The 17,624-nt window shown below is 43.7% G+C and overlaps 1 protein-coding gene across 1 annotated transcript; it reads left to right on the top strand.

The window, feature by feature from the left end:
- Window positions 1-546: 546 nt before the first annotated feature.
- On the top strand, window positions 547-17,624 carry LOC123746089 (glutamate [NMDA] receptor subunit 1). The gene is made up of 21 exons (XM_069314120.1): window positions 547-754; window positions 2,840-2,972; window positions 4,769-4,895; window positions 5,082-5,209; window positions 5,360-5,548; window positions 6,796-6,896; window positions 7,248-7,421; window positions 7,578-7,694; window positions 8,132-8,300; window positions 8,626-8,727; window positions 9,311-9,422; window positions 10,118-10,249; window positions 10,639-10,796; window positions 11,703-11,833; window positions 12,282-12,370; window positions 14,557-14,705; window positions 14,902-15,059; window positions 15,186-15,358; window positions 15,562-15,863; window positions 16,126-16,369; window positions 16,499-17,624. The coding sequence occupies exons 1-21, from the start codon at window positions 747-749 to the stop codon at window positions 17,185-17,187; spliced, it is 3,585 nt and encodes a 1,194-aa protein (XP_069170221.1). The 5' UTR covers window positions 547-746; the 3' UTR covers window positions 17,188-17,624.

Here is a 17,624-nt window from a genome sequence, read left to right as displayed (position 1 = left end):
ACTCATCCCTCACATACAGGCCATCTATGTAACGAAGTATTTCCCTAGCTCACACCAATATTACCAATTATCCTTTAGTCATAGATAATTAATATTCACATTAATCTTCAATGTACAGGCCCTCCATATTGTCAACAGTTACCATGCACAGGCCATCAATACGGCTCACAGACCTCCACAAACAGGCTATATTTAATATTGGTCGAAAAAAATCGATTTACTTTTAGCCAACAAGCGGGAAACTAAACTTGAGAGGACTGTGACAGGTCCACAGAAACATTAATGTGTGTCGCAGTTGCTTTTAAGTTCAAGTATGTTTATTGAGAGAAGAAAGAAATACATCTCAAAGGGATAAAGTAGCTTAGGCTATTTCTACCGCTGCTCCCTCCAGACACGCAAATGGTAACAGTTATCAAAGATGTTGTGTCTAGGAAACATATTTTTCTGTGATACTTATTTTTTAAGGAAAACAGAACGAGTTATAGGAACTCTGTCCAAAGAAAATGTATGTAAGATGCAGGAGTTTTGTTTTCGTGGAAGCATGAGTTGTAGAGGTGTTTTTGTCTAAGGAGCAAAGGTGTGTGATATAGGTGCTTTTTAGAGGTATAGAGACGGAGAGGGTGGTGGGAGGGTTGGCATGATGCCCTGTGCTAGTCGCTATACACGCGTAGCTCACAGTGCCAGTGCCAGACAGGTTGTCCCACTGCCTCGTCTGCTCTACTGATGCCAAGCTTCTCCATCCAGCCATGTTCAGGTACTGAAATGTGTTGAGTGAAACTTAATCAGTGCGCGTGTGTGGAGAACTCTTGAATGCTCCTGCACAACGCTCAAGCGAGTGTTGTCTACACCACTGTGATGCTGTGTTGTGCAGTGCTCAATAGTTTTGAGAGGTCTACACATGCAAGTTTCGCTACGGATTTAAACTCTGGCGCTGGTATATTATGAGATAACGGGTATCGAGTCTCGGTGAAACTGGAGCACCTCACCAGCGTGGGGCGCTCGGGCGCGCTACTGAACAATAGTGAACGAAAATACTTTTTTTTCCAAGACCGCCATGAGCCGTGTTGGCCAGCGTGTCCCGCAACCTTAACACTAATAATGATAATAATACGCAAAGAAATCACATTAACGTGATGTATTCAGTGGTAATAATACTCATAATCACTTATGTACAAATATTTCAGAGGGTTTGATTACAATTTTAACACAATAGTCAATATTTATATGTTTTTGTTTTATAAAGCCACTTAACACGCTACACTGAGAGGTACTTGGTTAATCCAACAAATACGCTGTTATGAACTGTAACTGATTTCATCAGTTTGTTTATAGTGCACCACCACACACATTCTGAGTAGTAGTGCACCCCATACCCATCTTGTGAGTGACAATGCACCCCATAATCATCCTGATAGTGGCAGTGCGCTCCCACACCCATCCTGTGAGTGATAGTGCAACCCCATATCTATCCTGTGAGTAGCAATGCACTCATACCCATATTGTTGATCGGAAGTGGAAAAAGTTAAGAGAGACATAGTAATTATCAAAAGAAGGCAGCAAGCCGTGTAGCCTGTGTAGCAGAGGCATATCATGGGCTCAGGAAATTTACCCCAAATTCATTTAGGGAAGCAAGTCCCTAGTCAAGCATTGATGTGCTTGTTACAGAACATGTTAACATATGTATCAACAGTCTATTCACAGTTCGTCATACTAACTGTACGTCAATGATACGTCACACTTTTCTAAAGCATTTTTTCAGTATGGTGATAACTGCTGGAAACAAGATATATATCCTAAGAATACCGCCTCGGTAGACGTATCATTATATCCAAAAATATATATGATTAAGGTTCTTTCGTAAGCACATTCATGTAAAAAGGGCGATGCGTAAGGTGAGAGCGGGGAGTGGTGCCTGGCTTGTTATGTTAGGCCCGGGTAAGGCCAGGCATGTGGGTGTAAACACAGCCCACCTCACACCCACACTCACCTGCTGTCCCTCACACCTACACTCACCTGCCGTCCCTCACACTCACCTGCCATCCCTCACACCCCTCCGTTACTACAAAACCCGTCCTCGACTCAAGTCCATTACATCCAGCAATCGACCCCCACAGACGCATTCATAAATTTTCACATGCGGTTTCATTCAAAACAGGAATGTTTTCAATATAAATAAATATTATGATATATTAGCATATTGTGCATATATAATCATAGGTTAGGTGTTTAGGTTCTGTAGGCGATTATTTGTATTTGTAGTACGTGGTGAAGCATTTATAGCGTTGTGGTTCAAACAAAATTCGTCATTGAAGCAATTGTTCCGGAAGTGTTCGGACGAAATCAGTTGTGAGTCGTGTGTAAACCGTTTTTCATTCATAAACAGGGGGTTTGGCGGGTGCATGGAATCACTTTAATTACATTTAATTTATGACAATTAATTTATATATGAGAACAAAGCAATTTTTTAATACACAGTATGTTAAAATTGATGAATGCGTCTGGGGAGGACGGCCGCTGGTTTAAACAGCCTGGTGTGAGAACGGGTTGCAGAGTTAGTGAAAACTCAGCAAGCTTGCTGAATAAATATTTCCACTCGCATTTAAGACAAATAAGCTACCAGTTTACAGTCGTTTAAACAAATTTCAAGGAGAGTTTTTTGCTTATTTTCTTTCGTTTTCGTTTTACTTTTGTTTATAGGAAGATGACGAGACGTGCTCCTCGTGTGTTTATATATATATGCCTTGACCTGCAGCGTTTTACGAGCTATTCATGCCTGTGCCATCTTTTGGGTGACTTAATCTTTATCAATCAATCAATGTGGCTTTTCTCCTCCCCCCAGGCTACAGGCAGCGGCAGTGCTGGTTATGGCGGCGCTGCTGACGGAGGGAATCACGCCGCCGTCACGAAGGTTTCACATCGGGGGCGTCCTGCACAACAACCACACACAGGAACACTTCACCAGGGCTCTGAGGGTGTGTGCTGAGCCCTCTGTTCACCAAGCTGGCATTCGGGAGTGAGGCAACTGTTGTGGGTTGCATCCTGAGGAATGTTTGTTGTTGGTCTAGTTGGAGGGGGGAGGGGGGGATTTTCGAGAAACCTAACAAGTTTTCTGTCCCCCAACATTGGGAAACCAATTAAGATAAACACCATATTATGTCTTAACAGTGATCGCCAAGGGCAGGGCTAAATACTGGATGGGTGATTTCACAAGTATCCCTTACATTTGAGTACCTGGATACGCCTAATAGAATTCCTGTCCTCAATAATAATATACAATATTATACATGTATTAACAATTATACATTCATTAGTATAAAGAATGTACATCTTAAAAGTGTCCACAGCAAGGCTGAGGGAATCCAGACCTTAAAAGGTCAAATGTGACATATATAAGAGCAATATTTTCAAGCTCAACAAGCCACAATGTAGGACAGAAAACAAAGAGATGCTGTTTCACTCATAGTTATAAACCCGTGGAACCCCTAAGTGCCAAAAACATTACTAAAACACAGCAAGAATGTTCTTAAACCAGATTGTTAGGCTCATATGGCAAACAATATAGGATAAGGTAATCTAACTTTCAGCCTGTCAACGTTTCAACCTGTTTTCAGGGAAGAGGTACCCCTGGAGGCAATCACGTCAAACCACTATGTAATTAGTGTTATTATCTACTCTATATCCATGGTTAGGTTAAGGTTAGATTAGGTTAGGCTAGGTCTCGTTACATTTGGTTTCGTTATTGTGGTGAATTACTCTCTAACGTGAAATCTGAAACTCAAAAACTATTTGAATATCACCCTAGAATCTTATTTACAGAAAATCAAATTCTTCAGACCGTTTCAAAAGCATATCTTCCGCAAAAATACATCGTGACGACGCATACAGTATGCCAGATGAACATCTGTGCACTAATGAAATTAGTTTATTACCTAATTTAAGTAATTTTAATATAATACTGCACATTTGTCCGGATAAAACGTTTATTCAACAACGTTTATCGCTACCGCTGTTTTCGCACTCTTCAGGCCAGAAAGAACGAATAATATAATTATATCAAAACATACTCTACCCATACCTTTCACACTGCATTCTGAAGCATTATGTATAACTAACACCGTCACACTCTTGCAGCACCCATCACTTCAACCAGCACTTCTCATACTAGCGAAACCAATCACGTTAATACTTTATTTTGTACATAACATCCACCCAAAAAATTTGCAAAGATGTTTATTTGCTTCATAATTATTCTTCATCACTTATTATTCTTCCATTTATATATGAAATATTTAGATTGTCTTTTCCCACCAGCCTCCTTGTTTGACTATTTAATTTCTTTCCAAAATATCTTACAGTTGTCTGAAACTTTTTGCTCCAAATATGGAAGGGTGGCTATAATCAATGATTAAGACTGTGCCACCAATGTGATCTCGCTCCATAGGCTTCCTTATATACTTGAGAAAGGAAACTGGAAACTTCCTTTACTCAGAAATTAAGTATCATCAGCACGAGGTTAACTCATGAACGCATAACGGAACGGAAACCCTGTCCCCATATTGTCTAAATGGAATTGTTAAGTTTACAGTCCTCGATCTATATAATAGAATGTCTGGGTTTTAAGATTTGATTCTCAACTCAAAAATTTTCAAATCTCAGATAATTTGATTCTCAACTTTCCCTTTATGCCAAATACGATTGTAATTATAAATATATGAACATATATTTGTTCAATGCAAAATTTTATTGCTTGATAATATTATTTTCTTAGAGAATAAATTTTGACGGAGTGTCGGTTGCGGAGCAGACGACGCTGTACGACGTGACTACTGTCCTGCGCGGGAGCCCTATTACCGCCGCCCTTCAGGTCTGCCAGGCCCTTATCTCTCAGGCTGTAAGTATATACTGCATTGATATGTTACTCCCAGACAAACCTCACTCTACTTTTCATACACATTCATGAAAATATAAGATATTGTATTGTTTACCTTGAGCCTCTGTAACCCTTTCTACCACCACCCACAAGATGGGTGCATAATATATGAACTAAACCAACCTTCCTGAATTTATTTGAACACCTTCAGGTGTACGGGGTGTGGTGTCTAGTCCCCCTGGCGGATCCGTCACCACAGCTGCCGTGTCCTACACCTGCGGGTTCTACCACATCCCCGTCATCTGCACCCACACCAGGGACTCTGCCTTCTCCAACAAGGTGAGTCTCGGATCTGACGTATTGCCACAGCTGGTGAAAATATTGGGCATGCTAAATACTGTATTTACCATCGGTCACCATCGCAAGAGGTGGGCACAATCACCAGCACATAACCAGGATGGTAATAACATTAACCTCATATGTTTTCAGAACATCCATGTGTCGCTGTTGAGGACGGTGCCGCCATATAGTCACCAGGCGGACGTGTGGGTGCGCCTCCTGAAGAACCTCCAGTACCGCCAGGTTATTCTCCTTCACTCCTCTGACACGGACGGCCGTGCTCTCTACACCCGCTTCCAGAGCCTCGCTCAGCACCGCCATGACGAAAAGGGCATCAAGGTAACCCACCACACCATATACAGTACTGAGGCATCACACCCTGCTTGGCTAGGCTAGTTTACGGTACACCAAGGGCGTAGATTACATGACATGTGCATGGGATAAAAGTTTACCTGAAGGCTATTATTTTTAGGGTTCATTTGTACCTTGTTATTAGTAATCGGTGTCTTGTGGAATTTCTCTCCATCTTCCATTGGTGGAAAAACATTTACCGTTGTCTATCCTTTGTCTATTCTATTCTAAAAAATAGACCATGATTCACACCAACAGTTTCAAGCTCAACAAGCCATTAACAAGCCTCAACAAGCCTCAACAAGTACATTTGTGGCTTGTTGAGCTTGAAACTGTTGGTGTGAATCATGGTCCATTTTTTAAGAAATTTACTGGATTAACGTTTTAACGTGACCAATGTCTTGTCTGAATGAGACCTATCCTTCCGTGACTGTTTATTTAGTTATTTCTTGTTATACTGTGCAAAAGCCTTTTCCAATATCAATATCCATGATTGGATACAATATTCCGGCTGGGGACGCAATAAGGATCTGTGCAAATGGATATCTACATTATTTTTATCGAGGTTGAAGTTCATTTCCTTGAAGATAAAGGTTCGTTTGATTTTTCTTAGTAATTATTCTTTTATTTCTTAACCGTAGCTCCTTAATGCTGAGAATGTTTAAATGACTTGTGGACTATTACTCCCATCACGTGTTTTTATTTTCAGATTTTCTGCAGTTGTCGGTAGCTGTGACGTGTATTGCTATCGCCATGAAAGATCTTGAACTTTTCTAAACTCAAAAGTTTTTTCCAGTCTTTTGATTGGAAAGATTGGAAAGATTGTTTTGTAATTTTAAACATATATGTTTCGCCGACAACTTTCCCGTATGTCTGTGTATCATATGCAAGTTTGGTGATGGGAGCCTGTGACGTTATCAGTGTCAATAATATATATTACAAAAAAAAGGTTGCCTTGGAAATAAATCGTTATAGCACTACTCACAATGCTTTCCCAATGTAATTTAATTTCATTTCATTCGACATTTTTTCTGCATTTTAACCATTTTTTTTCCACAACATTATTTAACCAGTGGTTTTATGATTGAACATCAAGACTAGCTAGGCTGCTCTAAATTTTGTTTTATGATCACACCGCGATCATTATATGTAACAAGGAACGGGTACTGTAACGTTCCAGTTTTCTACTCATAAATTAGTATGACATAATAATAATAAACAATTCCTCGTTACAGTTGGTATCTGTAATAGAGTTCGCACCCGGTAAGGAGTCCTTCACCGAGGAACTGATCAGCATCCGTCAGGAGCTGGTCAAAGTTATCCTGCTGTACGCAAAGTGAGTAGTAGCCTAGCAACACCTAAATGTCGTCGGCATTGGTTTGTTCTGTTGGGTCATGATCTGATGGGTTAAACCAAACAAACAATAAACGGGAAATAGACAAATTTATTTTAATAGACGGAAACAGATTCACCGTGCACTTGATGTTTTTTAACATTGAGTTGAGTGTATAATTGTTATCGCTAAATTAGAGTGTTAGTTACGGTTATAATAGCATTTAATCAGTTATTTTTAGACTTGTTGTCTCTCAAGTTCAAGTATGTTTATTGAGACAAGAAAATACAACTCAAATGAATAGAGTAGCTTAGGCTATTTCTACCCCCTTGCCCTCTTTCCACTTACTACTAGGGAGCCTGACGCGGAGAGGATCTTTAAGAGCGCAGCCTCTCTCAACCTGACAGAGGCCGGGTACGTGTGGCTGGTGACTGAAGAGGCCCTCCAAGCCCACCACGTCCCCGTCGGCGCCCTGGGCCTCCGGCTTAGTCACGCCGATGACTACGAGGCCCATATCACCGACAGTCTGTAAGTAGAACGTCGATGTTGGAGTTGATTTAGGGGCGTATCGACCTTGCTGACGCCCCGTATCATATTTATCTTCGTATTCATAGTTCATGGAAATACCAGTCCTAGGTTTTGTGTGTGTAAAAGAGCTTTACGATGTTATTTCTTTCCCCCGAGGCGCGTGATGTCGCTGGCGCTGCGACGGCTGCACGAAACCCAGGAGGTGATCCCGGAGCCGCCGGTCACCTGCGACGCTGAGGGCGGCTGGGACCACACCGGCTCCACTCTCTTCAGGTCACACAACACTAACGCTTACAAAACTCTGCTTGCACGTATGGAGTTTGCCATGATAATGAACGCCATCAAGAACATTTGTGTAAATTATATTGTGATTAGAAAAATGCTGTTTTTTTGTCTTCAACTATATACTCTATTCTTTGTAATTATTATTATTATTATTATTATTTTCTCCTCATCATTACCTAACCATACCTCCGCCCTTCCCTCATGGCCGTCTTTGATGAAACAATCATCATCAGCTGAGGATAAGTTTTTATTAGGCTTTAAAATCAAGATCTACCTTACCTCGAGGTTACCTTGAGATGGCTTTGGGGCTTAGCGTCCCCGCGGCCCCGTTCCTCAACCAGGCCTCCTGTTTGAGAAGTAACCTTGGCTACTGTTTCAACAGGTTGTCGTCTACTAGCGTAACGTTGCTCCCTCTCTTCCTCCAGACTGATGCAGGAGCAGGTACTTATTGACGGACACACAGGTAAGGTGGCCTTTGACGTCAACGGGGATAGAACCCATGCTGATTACTCCCTCCTTAACGTCCAGGACCAACACCAGGACCACCTCGTCTTCAGGAACCTTCAACACGTCGGAGAGTTCTCCTACGACAAGGTGAGACAAGCTGTTCAGTTGAAGTAAGGAAAGGAGAGAGATGTTATTGCATGCATGTGTATAGATGGTGACTGTTCTTGTTGCCAGTGGGTAGATGGCGACTGTTGTTGGTTAGTAAGCAGAGAATGACACTTTAGCTATTGTTGGCTAATGAAAAGATGATGGTGCTGTTATTGTTATTGATAGTGTTGCAATAACACTGAATGCTGAGAAGATGAGGGTGCTCGATGATGTCAACATTGTTATTCTTGTAACTGCAAGCGTAGGAGGTTATTATGACACTGTCTTATAGGTCCATGAAGAGATGATGTTGTTTTTGTTGCAGGCTAGTGACCAGATGACGCTGGAGGTGAACATGTCGATGATAGTGTGGCCAGGAGGCTCGTCCGTCGCCCCGCCTGGGTACTCCCTTCCCACACACCTCAATGTAAGTCACCTTATAGCACGGGCTATAGTGAGCCCGTAGTGGACTTACCTGGTACAGGAGCGGGGCTGTAACTGTTCACACCTTGAGGTGTTCTTCTCTCTCTTTTCCCCTCTTTATTGCTTCCTCCGCCGATTACCTGTTTCTCTCATAACATCTTGTGGGTGCATCAAAATGGTTGTTTTCAAAAGTTGTACGTGAGGTGCTCAAGGTTGCTACCACTCACAAGCACAACTAGGTGAGTACTCATATGAAACAGACGTTATTAGCCTTCGGTCAAAAAAAATCGATCTGTTACTTTGCAATTAAATACTAATAAATACAATCAATTAAACACTAGCCTACTAATATCTGGATCAATTAAACAATCAATTAAATACTAGCTCAATAAATACATTTAAAGAAAATAGACTGAGTATACAATTCCACTCATCAAAAGTTCACAAGAAACCACCACAAAGTTGACTTCTTCTAAACCATATGTTCCCTGTTAGCTCTAAACTCTTAAGTAATCCTGTGTAATCACCATCGTAATTACCTCTTAGCTTCCTCACCCTCTCCTTACGACTAACTCTTCGCTCTTCAGGTGATGACCATCCAGGAGACGCCCTTCGTGTACGCTGAGGCCATCAGTTCAGAGGATGAGTGTGTAGCCTCTGATGAAGAGCTTTGTCCGCGCCTCAACACCACCACCGGAGGCAAGTTACGTCAGGCCAGGACAAGGGAGGCAAGCCTCCACTGGAGGCAAGCCGTACGGAATAGGCAAGGGCAAGGAAAGGGGGCCATGCTGAAGGCAAACAGCGCGGGTTAAGCGAGGGGGAACGGTAGTCACCAAATCCTACACGTCAGGCAAGGGAGCCACGCAAAATGGGCAAACCGCTGGTATAAGGTGAAGTATACATGAAGCATAGAGCCATCACCGGAGGCAACCGCACAGATCAGGCAAAAGAAGGAAAGGAAAACCGCTGCCAGAGGCCCCACGTGTGAGGGAAGGAGCGGGGGACGGGGAGTCGCCTCCAGGGCAAGCTGCGTGAGGGGACGGGAGCCACAACTGGAAAAATTGTGTACAAATTGAATAAGACTGAAGCATCCACCGCCCTAGGCATGCTGTAGAGGTCAGGCGAAGCGAGTGGAATCAGACTAGTTCACTGTTGGCCAGACTAGGCGAGGGAAGCCAAGCACTGCAGCTAATTTAAGGCGAGGAAATGGGAGTCAAAAATAAAAGCCAAAACACCTGGGATAGTCCTTGGGGAGATAATGTGTGGATCAGTTGTTTGTCTCCACTGTGATGAAAACTATTCTGGCATTGATACTGCGTCAATATGTTGTTATTCCCCACAGAGTCTAAGATGTGGTAGTTTGGGCACTGTAAAACTGCTGTTCTTCCTCACAGAGATGGAGAAGATGTGTTGCTGGGGGTACTGTATAGACCTCTTGCACACCCTGACTGCCAGGAATGGCTTCACGTTCAACCTCACCCTCTCCCCAGACGGCCTGTACGGCGAGCGCAGGGAGAACCAAGAAGGTAATGAACCAGTACAGGAGGCAGGATGGCGAGAGAGAACTAGTAAAGCAAGGGAGGGCCAGGAAGGTAAGGTAGAATAAGTAAAGTGAGGAGGGCAATGAAGGTAAGGGGGTGGGGAGTAAAAAAAGGTAAAAGCTACTAAAACGAGGGGTAGGGGGGATATTTAGGAAGGTGCGACAGAATCAATAGAGTAAGAAGGGGCCAGGAAGAACCAGTAAAGTCAGCACTGCTTTACTAAGCGAGCAGCAGGCAATAGCTTCATCGAGCTGGAAGAGAAGGTATATGTTGAAGCCTAACACCACTCAGTCTACAGACTGTATAATACAACACAAGCGGGAGAGCGGAGGAGTCAACACCCCCACATGACGTGACCTGACATGACCTTGCAGGGAAGAAGGAGTGGAATGGGATGATTGGGCAGCTGGTGAACCAGAGTGCGGGCGTCGACATGATCATGGCGCCGCTCACCATCAATCCCGAGCGCTCCCAGGCCCTGCACTTCACCAAGCCCTTCAAGTACCATGGGATCACCATTCTCATTAAGAGGGTAAGACAAGGCGTCTCTCGCCTTCTGACTTTAGTTTGTTTTTTCCTTAACTTTGTCGCAGTATAATGTAAAGGTTTCAGATTCGAGTAGTTGTTTTACAAGCCTGTCTCTACCAGTGTGGAATACCAATACCTGTCACTACCACTGGAACAGAAAACAAGATTTTAAGAATTCTACACATGTGCCTGATAGTCAGTTATTGCTTGAGTGCTCGAACGGCTTTGCTGATTTGAATGGAAATTAAATCACTGTTGATAAGATATTGGCTCCGAGCTGAAGAACAGCTTGAGTGAGGACAGTGATTATAGTTCTGTAGTTCTTAGTGGCTAATGTATACAGTTAATTGAAATATGTCATATACTTTTTCAGTAAGGTGAACTCCCTGGGGTCACATTGAGACCAAGGCTGTTCAGATTATAGGCCTATCTGGTTTATTAATATTTTGATCATTTTGTCATTGTCCATTTCATATTTGGGGTTAAAATTCATATTTGAACCACAATTTGAGATCTGATATATATCCAGGGAATGGAAATTCCCTGGATATTTTTGCACCGAAGCTGCAAGGAAAATTTATCTGAAGCATTTGTAGATCATTTGGAACCTTTAGTAAAGATAAAGCAGAGAAGCGTAAGCACAAAGCTGCATCTGTTTTGAGAAATGTTCTCTCGTACACGGCTCCTCATATGATCTCACTTGCAGACGAGGAGTCACAATAACGTGGCTGAAATATGATGACCAAACCACACACTAGAAAGTGAAGGGACGACGACATTTCGGTCCGTCCTGGACCATTCACAATCGACTTGAGAATGGTCCAGAACGGACCGAAACGTCGTCGTCCCTTCACTTTCTAGTGTGTGGTTTGGTCATATGATCTCACTTGACCCCTGCGTGTGGAGCCAGACGCCCGTGGTGCCGGCCCTCGTGTCCATCCTGCAGCCCTTCCACGGGACCCTGTGGCTCCTCCTGTTGGTCACCGTCCACGTCATTGCTGTCGTCATCTGGCTCCTGGACCGTCTCAGCCCCGTCTACAAGTAAGTCAGTGGTGAAGGAGGAGGAGGAGGAGGAGGCGCGGAACGGGAAGAGGTACGGGGAGCAGTAAAAGGAATGGGCGCGGAGAGGGAACTAAGGTTAACCCGAGAAAGAGAGTCGTATAGTAACGTGAGGAAGGGGTTGAATGTAATATTTTTTAAATTAATATGCAGAAAAGATTTTAATTTAACTTGAGGGTTTGTATCGTGCTGGCTGATGAGTGTTGGTACAGCCAGTGTATTGAGTGTTGTATTGTGAGTGCATCTTGTATGAGTGCGTTGGCATGAGTGTTAGGATGAGAGTACGTACGAAGGCTGGGGGTGAGAGTACATGGTGTGTGTTAGTGCAAGAGTGCACGTGGTTTGAGTCTCAGCGTGTGCATGTGGGGAGAGTGAGAGAGTGCTTGCTGAGTGTTACTTTGTGTGATAATCCTCCCTGCTTGCCCTACAGGCTGGAGGGCGCCGAGACGGACTCCCTGGTACTCTCTGAGTCCTTCTGGTTCTCCTGGTCAGTCATCCTCAACAGCGGACTCACAGAGGGTAAGTACTCTAGCAACAATGTCCATGTGCAGTCACACACACACACAGAGGAAGCAGCCCATAACAGCTGTCTAACTCCCAGGTATATATTTACTGCTAGGTAAAAGGGGGCATCAGAAAGAAACTCTGCCCATCGCTCTTCTGCTGATATTTTATTAAAATTTTCCATTATCAAGTGGCATCAATCTCGATGTATCAAATATGAGCTAAGTTGTTGCGCTGGGCTGCGCAGAAGCCATTAACCTGGTGGGACACCTTGGAGTTCTTGCAAAGCTTCAAGTAGTACTAGGTATCTCAAGCTTCATCTTACAGCTGATTAGAGACTACCTTCAAGAATAGAATCTAAGGCTTGTCCTCAATGGAGCAGGATCTGAAAGCCTCTCAGTTGGCTCCGTGTGGTGAAATATCTGCTTCAGAGATCTACTACGCCTCATTCCTGAAGCTCTGAAGTCTAATTTTAGGCTATGCTGACGTGTTGTCTAATCTTTACATATATAAGAGAAGATAAGCCAACTGTTATCAGGGTCAATAATTATAATCGCGGAAGGAATACAAGCAATAATCATAACTAGACTACTTGACATTGAATATGTGGTTGGCAAGCACATATACGGAAAAAATCCTGAGCTCTGTGATGTAGTTGACAAAAGAGAAGCGCTGGGGGGTAGAACTTCTATACCACAGCCAGAGTGTAATGAGTGAAACCCTCATTTGACTTCAGTGGAAACCTAAAGATCCCCCGATGATTCAGTTGGATCCCAGGCTGCATTACTTGCGCAACATATCGCGGTTTAGTGGTTTAGGGTGTGTGTAACAGACTAGGCTGTTGTAAGAATTATCCAGAGTGGTTTATCGACAAAAGAGAATGGGAAGCTGAGCCGCATGGTGACCTGACCCCCAGGGGAATTCGCGGTGGAAATAACCGACGCTTTGTTCATATCTGCGTATAATGAATCATCCTATAGTATTCAAGTAATTTAGAGAAAATTAGCCTTTATTCATTTTGCATTAAAATTGTATTGTATAATAGTACTGGATACAATATCAAGAGTATTCTAATTATTGAGTTTAAGTCACCATCAGTGACGTCACGAATCAGATCTAACTTTTGAGGCGGAGTGACCGGCGGTCATAGGTCAGCAGGGTTGACATGTCTAATATTTCTCAAAGTTTTAATAACCATTTTTGTGATCGGGAACAGCTCTGCCGTTAGAGGCTTGTGTAATTTATTTCAGTAAAATAATTCAACTAGTCTGGATCAATTAAGTACAACCGAGTTTAATTGTTATAACTTAAACCTTGCTAGTAACTGGGTAGAACTTTGACTAGGCGCAAGGATACAATGTTCTGTCTGGGGGAGACGAGACAAGGGAAAAATCAGTGTGAATACGGGAGCAGCTGGGAGAGGTCAAACATCTTACCTCTCCCCAAGACATCTAGCTGGTCGCCCAAGGTATAGTTGCTATGGTTATGTATAGAAATAGTCTTCTCATTTGCCATTCAGGTCAAGTAGGGAGTGTTAAAGTGATAGGGAGTGAACACATTTAGATTTTGTTTTAGTTTTCTTTTAATAAATTAAATTTGTTATTAATTTGCATTTTATTGTTTCCATGTGTTTTATGTGTATACTTGTCCTGGTCACGTGGTCCACACGAGGCAGAGTTGCATTGTGCGCCGATTCTAACATCGAATCGGAATCATCATTACCGTGTAATTTATTCCACACTCAAGGTCATCGTTTATAGTGGGGATCAAGCCCCTAGGTTGATTAATTAGCGTGATCGATCCAGACCTCGATCATTGCTCTTGTATTACTGGTCTGGTGGTGGCAGCAGAGGTGACTCTAGGGTTTTGTTCAGAGCTTAGGTCACGTCATACTGGGTGTAGAATCCTAAGTCGGTCAATCGTCTTAGGACCACGTGGCGTGGAGTTGGCTTTGTTAAAAGTTTTGGAGTCCCTTGGTTTAGAAATAAAAGTAAGAATACGGGTAGAGGGAGTAGAAAGAAGGAAGAAAAGAGAGAGAAACCCTAACCCGTGTTACATGTGTGCTTGAGGGGTACCTAGTGTACAAGTTCGAATTCTTCATATGACTCTTCCTTTTCTCATTAATAAATGACAATACGTGTGTGGGGTAGCGTGATGCCTCTGCTAGAGAGGGTAAAAGTGTTGGTGTGTGTCTCCTTCAGGTACCCCGAGGTGTGTGAGTGGGCGGGTGCTGGGCATAGTGTGGGGAGGCTTCGCCATGATCATGGTGGCCTCCTATACGGCCAACCTCGCCGCCTTCCTCGTCCTCGACGCCCCCTCCACCACCATCACAGGCATCAGCGACGCCAGGGTGAGACGCTACATCCAGAGACAGATAAGGAGAGACTCAGAGACATACATGGGACAGATGACTATACATAAATTAATACGAATTGTGAATTATTATTACATGCCGTAAAATGACATAGAGTGAAGCATAGAGAGAGACTTCTCTCATGCCTCACTCTCCACCACTACTGAAACTTCTACCTGTCTCTTCACTACAGCTGAGAAACCCTGTAGAGAACTTCACGTTCGCGACAGTGAGGGGGTCGGCGGTGGACATGTTCTTCCGGCGGAAGACGGAGTGGTCCAACATGTACCGCGTCATGGAGGCCCATAACTACCCCTCTGTTGACCTCGCCCTCCACGCCCTCCGTCAAGGGTCAGTGTGCCACTGGTCTCACTTTGACGGGGGTTGGGAGATGTCCACAATAACCAGTCGACGTAGCTTCATCCGGTTATTATGATTATCTGAATTTCTCACGAAAGTTTCCCATACGTCTCACAGGAGCCTGCAGGCGTTCATATGGGAGAGCTCACGCCTGGAGTACGAAGCCTCACGGGACTGTAGCTTGGTCACCGTCGGGGAGCTCTTCGGCCGCTCAGGTTACGGGGTCGGCCTGCAGAAGGGGTCACCCTGGGCAGACAAGATCACTCTAGATATCCTCGATCTTCACGAGAGTGAGTTTTTGTTAAGATGAAGTCGATATATCAACAGGTCTTGTATTGAGCATGTTGTTCATTTAAATTATGCTTTAAAATATTTCATATTGTCACATTATTCATCTTTTAGCAGCACATCGGTTTGTTTTTGTTAATCAAATGGTGTAGTCGTGTTATTAGTCTGTCATCTGACTTTGTCGTGTTGGTGATGCATGTCCCAGGAGGCTACATGGAAGACCTGGACAAAGTGTGGATCTGGAACGATGGAGAGATATGCGACGAGGACCATAAAGACGCGGACTTCTCAAAGCGTCTAGGACTGAAGAACCTGGAGGGTATATTCATCATGATCGCCGGCGGCATCTTCAGCGGCACCATCCTTGTTCTGGGCGAGATTATATACGACCGCTGCAAGAGTCGGGAGCCGCAGAGCCAGAGCGAGCAGGACCTCGCAGAGCACCCAACAACACCTGAAGACGACGCTACTGCTGGTGGCGACCTTGAGAATACAGGGGCGCTAGAGGTAGGTAGTGAGGGGAAGCTCTCATTACTGACCAAGCTATTCATGGCTTTGTCATTATTATAATTTTGCAAATAAATACTGGTATTCACAGCTTTGTTATTGTAATACAAGATGTTGTTTTAAACAAACAATTTATAATGAAATTTAGGGTGATAAATGTAATTCCCACGTAGGCCTACGTTCGTGCTATATATCTCAATATCATCGCTTACACTTATCATTTATTATAATTCGAAAAACTAATAGAGGTATTACTTGGCAGAGCAGAGTCACGACCCAAGCAGAAGTGCATCCTATGGGAGACAAGAGCTGCTCGTCAACTGGGGACCATCACTGTCACCCACTAGGGGACAATTGCTACCACCCCGAGGAGGACCAACACGATCACCCCATGAAGAACAACTGCTATGACTCCACAGGGGAACAGACATGCCGCCTCACAAGGAACCAGGGCTTCCATCCCACGGGGAAACAGTGCTGCCTCTCCACAGCTCTCGTGTCAACAGGTCAGCACTTAATTTCAGTAATAGTTCATGTGTTACTATGTTAAATGTTTAAGTAAATATGTGAATATTGCATAAATAACATTTCATTGGTGGGGAATGTTTCTTTTAATAGTGACAACTTTGCTTCAGCCAACAGCGGCATATCGTCTACTGCCAACACATTCAACACTATGACCCAGAGACCCCGGCGTCAGTGTTCCACTGAGGACCAAACTCTCCTACTGGACGTTGAGGATAGGCTTAAGAACAGTCCCCACATCCCCGAGGAGTGGAAGACTCGCACGCCGCTCCACTGGTTTCAGCACTACCTGGAGATCCTCAAGAAGGACGCCGAAGCTGACGGCGCAACGAGCTCGCCCGAAGGTCTTGCTGTCATGGAGGATTTTGTGGAGTTCGTGAGACTGAGCGGGATCAGAGACTTCTCTGAACTATATATGGACGAAAGCATTCCTGGTCAACCACTACAAGAAACTGAGGGCAGATATCAGGCTCGTGAAGATGCCGTACGCCATCCAGGTAGTGATGATGTTCACTTTAGGCAAGCTGAAGAAATTACTAATGGTGTAACACCCTTCGCAGCCCACGAACGTCAGGTGAATCTACAGTCACGGACATTGACGACGAAGACTCTTTGTGAAAAGTTGCCAGATGTGGTAGACAAATGTAGTGAGAGAGAAGTGAGTTTACGTGAAAACGTAGACATTGATTTGTACATTGATGGTGCAGACGGCGGTGGTCAAGATGTTTCCGGAGTTGCAGTAAGCGACGCTCACCAGAAACCACTGAAGCACAAAGTTTCCAAACAAGTAACAATATAAACAAAATCTCTAGACTTTCCCCCCCCCCCCTTCCACCACCCCACAAAAAACGAATATTTGCATGTTCATGACATATGAACAAACTTGTGCTAGCTAAATTGTAATTAATGGAGCAATATATGTATATTTTACCGGAATTTCTCTGTCACCATCTCTCTCTCTCTAGTGGCCTCGAGGGAAACAGGTTGTCTGATGTCCCCACTTTTCTTGATGACCAAGTTTGTCATATATTACTTAGATAAAGAGACAGGTCCTTTATAATGTTGTGTGGTCATTGGTGGCTCACTTGAAGTGCTCAAGGTACACAAAGTCATATAGGTTTTTATATTCAAAATATTTACCTGAGGGCCACTAATTCTAGTGGCCTCGGCGAGGACAGGAAGCCGGCGGCTTGTCAAAGGGGCCCCCACATGTAACAAATATACATACAAAAATAG

Source organism: Procambarus clarkii, chromosome 78, assembly GCF_040958095.1.
Source record: "Procambarus clarkii isolate CNS0578487 chromosome 78, FALCON_Pclarkii_2.0, whole genome shotgun sequence".
NCBI lineage: Eukaryota > Metazoa > Arthropoda > Malacostraca > Decapoda > Cambaridae > Procambarus > Procambarus clarkii.
Note: the sequence above shows the minus strand (reverse complement) of the source record. Positions and strands in the feature narration are given on the sequence as shown.

Bases quoted from the DNA above. Each gene is read 5' to 3' on its own strand.
- LOC123746089 (XM_069314120.1), top strand. The intron at 7,695-8,131 runs GTCACACAACAC...CTCTTCCTCCAG, and splicing joins ACCGGCTCCACTCTCTTCAG to ACTGATGCAGGAGCAGGTAC. The intron at 14,706-14,901 runs GTGAGACGCTAC...TCTTCACTACAG, and splicing joins CAGGCATCAGCGACGCCAGG to CTGAGAAACCCTGTAGAGAA.